The following is an 8,806-nucleotide window of genomic DNA, read 5'->3' on the forward strand; positions in this document are numbered from 1 at the left end:
CCTCGCTAACAATTATCTGAAAAATAATATTTTCAAGTAATTTCCTTCAGCAAATATTTTTTCCCCCGGATAATTTTCCTCGTTAGATTTTTTCAGATTATTTCCCTAACTCGATATTCTTTTCCGGGTAATTTCCCTCACTATATTCCTTCTAAAGGTAATTTTCCTTGCCGAATAGCGTGTTTTTAAATGATGGTTTCATCGCTATACTTCACTAACAATTATTTAAAACAATAATATTTTCAAATAATATTTCGTAAATTTTTCTCCTTAGGTTTTTTCAGGTTAATTCCTATTCTTTTGCTTGATATTTTTTCGGATAATTTCACTAACTAAAGGTAATTTTCCTCTTTGGATGTCTTTCGAGTAATTTCCCTAACGAAAGGTAATTTCTCTCCTTCGATGTTCAGTTTTTGGATTGCTTGAAACAAGAACTTGCTTGGTATTATTCCATCATTATCTGAAATGCGATATCATTCGGATAATTTCCCTTACCATGTTTTTCTCCGGGTAATTTCCCTGGCTCGACATTCTTTCTCCTCTTAGGGAGAAAATAATTCCCTTTCGCAACAGTAGGCGCTTTAATTTCCATATAATTTCATCAATCGGAGAACAGAATACGATGGTCGTATAACAGTGTTGCATTGTGCCGATCGAGTTTTGTTACAGTAACCGAGTAATTAATTAGTCACGTTTCTTCCTACCGAATATCTCTCTGGTAATGTTGTTTATAAACCGATGGCGAGAAGAAGGGAGGGCTTTAAGGGGCAAAATGGCGTTTGAGATAATAAAATTAATAGGAAAGCGTCCAAGTTTTACTTAAATTGTTTACATGCCTAATTACCCCGCAAATTACTTAAAAATTGGATGAAGTTATCAAACGAGATTCGGGAATTTTACAAAAATCTCTAGTAGAATTAATCAATTTTACAGAATAGGATAGAGGTTGTGTGTGTGTGTGTGTGTAGTTTTTCCCTACTTTTATGTTTGTCAAACGAATGAAAGTAGGGGAAAAAAGAAACCCGGTATCGGATATAATAGCACAAGGCACAACCAGGGGGCATTTGTCGATCGATCAAGCAGCTAGTTAGTTAAGTGGAGCACAAGTGTCAACTTTTCATTTCGTTAATCCAGTCGATAATCATAAACCATTTTCCTCGATCCCAACACGAGTTGATGAATTTTTTTTTCTTCTTTGCCTCCCTTCGATGTCGACCGTGTTGAATCTAACGCTCCAGCCAAGTGGCACAAATAAGGAAAATGTCGACAGTGGATAGAGAGGGAGAGGCGGAGAAACGGCACGATACTAATTAATAAAATACTGTAATTGGTCGAATTTAATGAGGTTCGATATAAATATATTTACTTATAAATCTATAAAATCGACCCGCTTCGTTGGTTTAACCTTTCTTTTATTCGACCTTGAATAAATTTCGATAGAAATCCGAACCCCTCGGAAGCGATACGGCGCCTCTCCAAGGGAGGAAGTCCGACATTCCGTGTGTGTAGCTTAAAATATGAAGCTTCCACAAGTCGAATTTAATCAAAGGAGCTGGCTTCCCTTTTCCAAGTTAAAGCGGTAGAGATTCGACTGTCCGTTCGTTGTGTAGAGAGAGAAAGGGAGGAAATGTATTGGCATAGTTAGGGCAGGTGCGCTTCACTATTCATTACGGAAGAGGAGCTTCACTATTCGCGTGCCACAGTTATGAAGAATTTCGCTACGCATAATTAAACCGGAGGAGCATGGTTATGGGCGGGAGAGAGATCGAATGCCAACGGAACAACTACGAGTTAAAGTTTTTAGTAGGCTACATTATGCGCGCACCATTACCATTAAGGTTACAAATAAAAAAGATCTGTGACGAGAAATCGTTACAGAACCAGTCTAGACCTTTAGAACAATTTCTGTAATGTGACAATGGCTGCCATTGGATCAATTAGGTGACAAAAGTGGGACAATGGGTGTGCTAATGCAGAGCTGTATTCGTACGTTCTACAGAATATTCGTCATAATGCGACTTACTTAGAAAAGGAGTGTTTTGTAAGAGGGAGGAAAAAATTATCTATTGATTTTTCTGACGTCTTGTCAAAGTTGTTATATTACTGGCAGACCAAATAACGGTTATTACTGGCAGCAATTAATAACTAAAGACAAGGAAGGTCCACGACTGATGATTTGTGTTTTTCGTGTGTCTGGCATAAATACCCCGTCCCTGAAAGTAGACTAATTTATTTAAGTTCCGATGTATTTAATAACAAATGTTGTATCGCGCAGGATAAATGGCGTCGATTTGCTCCTAGCAAGTATACCAGTATGTATAATCTTTCGGCTGGTATCATTCTACGGTTTAGTAAATGTAGAATGATTTTCGAAAATCCTATTTAATAAGTGGAGCACGAAAAATGGAGATTTCTTATCGTAATGTGACACTGATTTCGATTTTGCAACGTAATATTTATTTATCTGTATACATTTTTAGGCTAGGAATAGGTTATTCGACTCGAAAAAGTGGAACTAAATGGCGTGCTGCGCAATGTAAATCTATTGTTTTCTCCACCAAAAGGAATTTCGAGTAACAAATGAATTGGACATTTCGCATCTGGGCTAATTCGGCATTTTAAATAATCGCTCGCTTTTTTAAAGAGGCGAGGTAACTGCAGGAAAGCCGTGTTTGTCGTGGGTTTAGAGTGATCCCATTAAGGTTTTAGTCCAGGTAACCGCTTCTAATTCGTGTCAACACGGTAAGTTTATGGCACCTTTTCAAAAACAACCGAATTCTGTTTGCTTAAAATAAATAGTGCTATCTGTTTACCATACAATGAACCCTATTCGGTTCCATTACTAAATTTTAACAAATATTGACTTCGACTTGTGCTACTAACACGTTAGAAATACTTTGAAAAAAGCTGTGTTTTTCCTCGATCCGGTAGGCTCTTGTATACCTTTCGTGTCCTCGCACTTCTGTTTAAAGTGCATAATATGCGGAAACAGTTGCAAATTCTAGCTACCACGCCACTAAACAATTCGGGTTTTTAAGTATTTACATCATCTAATATTATTAGCGTAATTACGTTAAAAAAGGCCCGGAAAATTCTGCAAATTACAACACCGAAAAGACACTAACCGCAGCGAAACGGTCGCCATTTTAACTCGGTGGAAAACGAGGTGACGAAACCGTTTTCTTTGTTGTTACGGTAACAATACAAATACTATGGCGGTTATCGCCGAGCATCGAGGTTACGAGAATTCGAAGAGTGGTTCGGTCGAGAACCCAGACGACATCTTAAAATTCATCACTTTCAATATATAACTGTACCGAAGTTAAACAATGTAATCCTCGGCTTTGTGACGTCACGTCTATTGTCTCGTGCACGTGTGCTCGACTATTCTATCGATTCCTGGCCATTACAGTTGGGCAAAAGCCTAGAGTCAACCAAGCTTTGTGGTCGAATTTCGCGACTAAATCTTTCTTCCGCTTCTTTATAACGAACTCGGGATTAAGAAGGATTTTCTCGATATATTGTTGCAGACTTTGGAGTATCGAGAGCGTTCGAAAACCTTCATCGATTACGGTTACGAACGTCCGAACGAAATTGTTATAAAATGCAACCGCTTCGATAATTATTAATGTTTATTTTTGTTTCGATCGTCGGCCGTGTGTTTATATGTGTTTTTATTTTTGAAAAATGCTAACCTTGGAAACTTAAAATGCAACTCGACTAAAAATAAAATGGAGCGAACGGAAGCCAATCGTGCCTCTATCGACGTTCGATTCGAAGAAAATTGGAAAATCTCTGGCCGCCATCGCCAGTTAATGCTATTTCTGTATAACTTTTCCTTTTTTTCTTTACTAAATGCTCCGTTTTTGAACGAAACGTGTCAGATTCTATCGCTGCCGGAGCTAATTTTAGCCACAGGCCAATTCTTACTCCGTTACTCTAACCATTCGATTTCCTCCGTGGCATCGATCGCAACGAGGACGCGGGTTCGCATCCCACTCTCCTTTACCCGGACGTTACGAGATTTTAACCAACCCGACACGCCACACTAAAATACTTAATTGTGCGTATTTTGTAGAATACACAAAAAGGAGAGATTTTAATATCGTAAACGAGTTATTCGCCGTCTTAAAACACCAACGATGTACCGTTATACGCAGCAATGTTCGTGTCCATAATTATGGAATTTATGGGCTCTCGCGCGTATTGCTTGGAGTAATATACATAAGAGAAATATACAAGTAGAGATATTCATTAATTTAATGAAAAACCAAAAGAATATTCCGTGATTAAATCGGACGGACAGAGTTCATTTGAGAATAAAAAAATGAATAAAAGTGGGAAAATATTCGATCGGAACGTAGACGAAGCCCACTCGGAAGTTGCACCACTAAAGGTGCTTCTAAATATTTATAATCGTAATTTGCAAAAATTGATGCGGGAAAGGCCGCGGTCGTTGTTATTTTTATCATTTTGTAGGCGCTAGAGAGAGATTTTTTAGAGAATTTTTCAGCATTAGGCGAGCAAAATACTATTGGCCGACGAATTCGACCTTGGTCGTTCGACAGCCGGCGAAAGGGTCCCCACCTGAACCGACGCAATCGGTTTGTAATCGTCTTACGTAACTTGAATCTAGTTTTTTGCTTGAGAAAATTTATCTTCGGTGTCTGCCCCAAGGACGAGAAACCGTTACAAAAACATTAGCCTAGGTTCGTATCAAAATATTTACCGTAAAGTTAGTTACAAACACTCGATTAATTGCATTCTTTGTTTTTCCAACGTCGTTTTACGGCTTCTTTCTTTCGACGCCACTTTCCGCCTATTCCCTTTAAAGAGGGGATTCGAGCGCTTTTGTCCGCGGGTTCGCATACCGACAACGTGTACCGGCGAGCATTTTCCAGTTGGTAAAGTAAAAGAAATTAAGCGATTCGGACGATTTTCGTTCCACTTCTTACCTTATACGCTTTATAACATCTCGATAGAATCCTGCCGGATTTCGATTTTCTCGGTTTATCTTATTGCTAAAGGCTGTTTTAGGTACATATTTACGGTAAAAAAGAAGGGAAAAATGGTTGTAAGTCGACTCTAATCTTTATCACAATTGCTATTAAGAAAACGAGTTGTGAAACTACACGGAAATTCCTCCTTTCACTCGTTACATCCGAAGGGTCGGATAACGAAAACTGTTAGAGACCAGGGTTGTAATTTTCCGTCCCGTAACGATGGGTGAAAGTTCGAAAAGTGTAAAGTACTTTGCGGGCGTTAGTAGCCCTATAAACGTGTTACGCTTTAATTTCTCGGCCATTTAATGCGGTTCCGACTATCGATAAAATTGCCCCTTTTTGTTTTTCTTCTTCTTACCTCGTGGCGACACGAAAAATGGGATTTCGTCGTCCGATTTCGCGCTTCCTACCGCCGACGGGTGCCTAAAAATTGGCCGGTGGCGACACCGATACGGATAGCCTCTTGGCAGATGCGTGCGTATTCGTGAATACGTGTAAAAGGGACCGGTCAGCTATAAATCAATTATTTGATTCTTTTCCCGCTTAAACTAATGATCTATTGACGTGATAGTCCCTTTCGTGAACATCGACCGATATAACTTTTAAACTAATCTTATAGATTTTTGCCGGTCGTGATAAATAAAAGTGAAACGTTCTTTGTACAGTACTTATTTACTCGGTTGGCTTTTTCTAGAAGAACGTTTTAAATCATAAATTGACGTTTCATCGATTAATTGAACATTTAATCGATACAAACGTCAATTATGTTCTAGAAACCGAACATATCGGTTTATCCAGTCGACTGCCGACAAAAAGTCCATGTTTTTCCTTAATCCGCGGCGTAGCAACCGTTTTCCTCTCCCGCTTTGGTTTGAAATCTTCTATTAGTAAAGGTTATTCCGCAGCCTCGCCTGTGTTTTTTCGAGTAATCCGGCGTAACTGGAATAAAATATAAATGTTAGCTCCTCGGCCGTGGCGAGTGGCGAGGAGGAAGGGGGCATTTATTTTGGCCAAAACCGATAAAAGCGCGTGGTGGGTGGTGGAGACGAAATTAGTGCCAGCGCGATGCGCGGATGATTGTTGTTTTGTAAAAGGCAGAAGGCTAAAAGAAGTGTTTTAATAATTTGGTATTTATCAAAAGACTGTTTTCGGCACGAAAAAAGACAAACAGATGAAAAACCGATGGTGTTGACTCTAGGAATAACGAGATTGAGCTAGAAACAAACATCTCCGGGCCAACTCGATTACTATCAATATACTTTAGTAATGTTTTCCTCTCTTTCTATTTGACTTTTCTCTCTTTTTTACCATCTGCGGAATTATTTATAATTCATACATTAAAATTAAATGAATTTTTTAAAGACATTTCTTTCGACCTTTCCTCTTAATCACAAATCGAAGAAGCCCGTCCTAAACACCACCGGGTCTGGCCTATTTAAATTTATAATAAATTCCGACTTTTGTCGTTTTTGCCCCCCGAAGCTGGAATATTATATAAAAGTATAACAGATATATCTATAAAGAAATTTTTAGAAGGGAAAACATCATTGAAATTCTGAATGCGAATCGCCTTAAGGCATTTTGTATTTTGTTGTTGCCTTTCCAGGACTTTATAATATATCGGTGTGGCATTTCCGACCAATGTAATCTTTCGTTTATAGACGTGTTATTAAATATTAAATGAAATTTTTGGTTTATAATTAATTGCAGTCTTCACTGCCTCGTTTAATATACTGCAAACTTAAACTTGTTGTTTTTTGTGTTTTCAGGCCGGGACCGGCCCAGGTTACACCTGTGTGACGACGCCGTCCCTTATAGTAGACCCGACAGTCACCAAAGTGCCGACCTGGCTCCCAGAAAGAGAAGAGGGAACCTACCGAAAGAATCCGTGAAGATACTAAAAATGTGGTTGTACGAACATCGCTACAACGCTTATCCTTCCGATCAGGAGAAGATCCTTCTTTCGAAAGAAGCCAACTTGAGCGTCCTTCAAGTGTGCAATTGGTTCATCAATGCCCGCAGAAGGATCTTACCTGACATGATCAGGAAAGAGGGACAGGATCCTTTGCAATTCACCATAACCAGGAAGGGTGCCGCTCACAGGAGTAGTCGTACTATCCTACACGTCCAGGGGAGTGGACGCAACAGTTCCGGTGGATCGGTAGGGAAATCTAGTCCCCCCTTACCTAGTGCCACGGATGGCAGCGAGGATAGTGCCACGGACGGCGATCCCGACAGCGAAGATTCGGACAGTAGTGGCAACTCGAGCGATTCCAGGCTGACTTCTTCGGAGGACGGTCCATTGAAATTAACCAAGAGGTGGAGAAGGACTCACGAACAAGAACTCCTGAGTAAGAGCCCCGAAGATAGTTCCTATTTAGCAGCCGCATACACCGAGTCTTCCAGGAATGGTCTGGATCGTGGTCATTCGTCGGTGACTTGGGCGCTATCCAACCATACACCTCCTCCTACACCACCGTCGATAGGTAAGGACGACCCTTTCAGTTGTCTTTACTTGTTGGTCGACGTCGCTGTCAGAGAACTTGCCAAACAGCGGTCGGAAGTGGGCACCGCAGGAGCCGATTTATGACTCCCACTTCGTTGTTTAAAGCGACAACCTCAGCCGAAAATTGGAGAAAAGTTTTGGTTTTCTTCTTCGATATAAGTGCCTGCAAGTCTGCTCAAAACAATTTCGAAAATAAAATAAACTGCCCAGAATGTGTAGAGACGTTAGAAGAGAGTGTTGTGTTGTTTTTGTGAGTGGCTAAGCCTACAAAAAATCTAAAAAGTGCCTTTTATTTTCTGCTGAGTTTTTAGCATTATCAGAAGATACGTGTGTTACTTGTTGAATAACGAACGAGACTTCATTTCATTCTATTTTTAACTTCATCAGGTTTTTAGTTGATCGTCGACTCGAGGACTGATGCCATGTACATTTTTTTTCACCACATAGTTTTTTTTATTCGATGCCTGCCTTAACTCGAGGCGCGCACCTGTACATCCCGATCACTATCCTCCGAAGCAACACACAGAGGCTAAGGATTTTATTTGACAAATTTCACCTATATATATTATATATATATATATTTCGTTTCGTCTTTTGATCAGATACGAAAGGTCAGATACGAATGCCTTAATATTAATATATACTGGCTAGGCGTGACGTCACGCCTGCTTCTAAACGGTCCGTCGGATTATAAGTGATGAAGGATTACGGGCATCACTCTGCCTGGTTTCAAAACAAAGAAATATATATATATTAAAGTTGATATTACCGAGCTTTTTTTCGCTTCTTTTTAACCGAAAATTATTTTGTTTTTCCTCTCTTCTAATAAACGGAATAGATATAGAAGCTTTTTTGTGTGTTTTTTAAGAAATTTCATTTTATTCTATCTATCTATCTAATCGAATCCAATCTATCTTAGTCCTTCTCTCTATCTCTCTCTCTTCTCTCTCTTCTCTCTCTCTTCCTCTCGCTCTCTACCACTCTCTCACTGTCGCCAGTTTTCGATTAACGAGAGAGAAAACAAGGAAAATAAGAGAAAATAATCCTTAGCCGTAAGAGAGGGGAGAGAATTTTAGGCTTAAAAGCATACGTATATACAAATTATACAAAAAATATATCTATATATATATATATATGAATATATATATATACACACACACATACACACACACACACACACACACACACACACACACACACATATATATATATAATATACATAAAGAGTAAAATATTACAGGTGCTATCGTGTTGAAAATAGTAAAGAAAAGAGAAAAATTTATTGAACTTTGCGGAA

General features: G+C 39.2%; 1 protein-coding gene across 1 annotated transcript in view; it reads left to right on the forward strand.

The window, feature by feature from the left end:
- LOC136983820 (homeobox protein TGIF2-like) overlaps nt 1–8,355 on the forward strand; it is a 30,300-nt gene extending 21,945 nt beyond the window's left edge. Inside the window, exon 2 of the mRNA XM_067280685.1 lies at nt 6,773–8,355. Coding sequence (XP_067136786.1) covers nt 6,773–7,593 — 821 coding nt within the window. The 3' untranslated portion in view covers nt 7,594–8,355. The remainder of the gene's footprint in view (nt 1–6,772) is intronic.
- The last annotated feature ends 451 nt before the right edge of the window (nt 8,356–8,806 follow it).

This window comes from Centruroides vittatus, unplaced genomic scaffold (assembly GCF_030686945.1).
Source record: "Centruroides vittatus isolate TY-2023 unplaced genomic scaffold, ASM3068694v2 contig_89, whole genome shotgun sequence".
NCBI lineage: Eukaryota > Metazoa > Arthropoda > Arachnida > Scorpiones > Buthidae > Centruroides > Centruroides vittatus.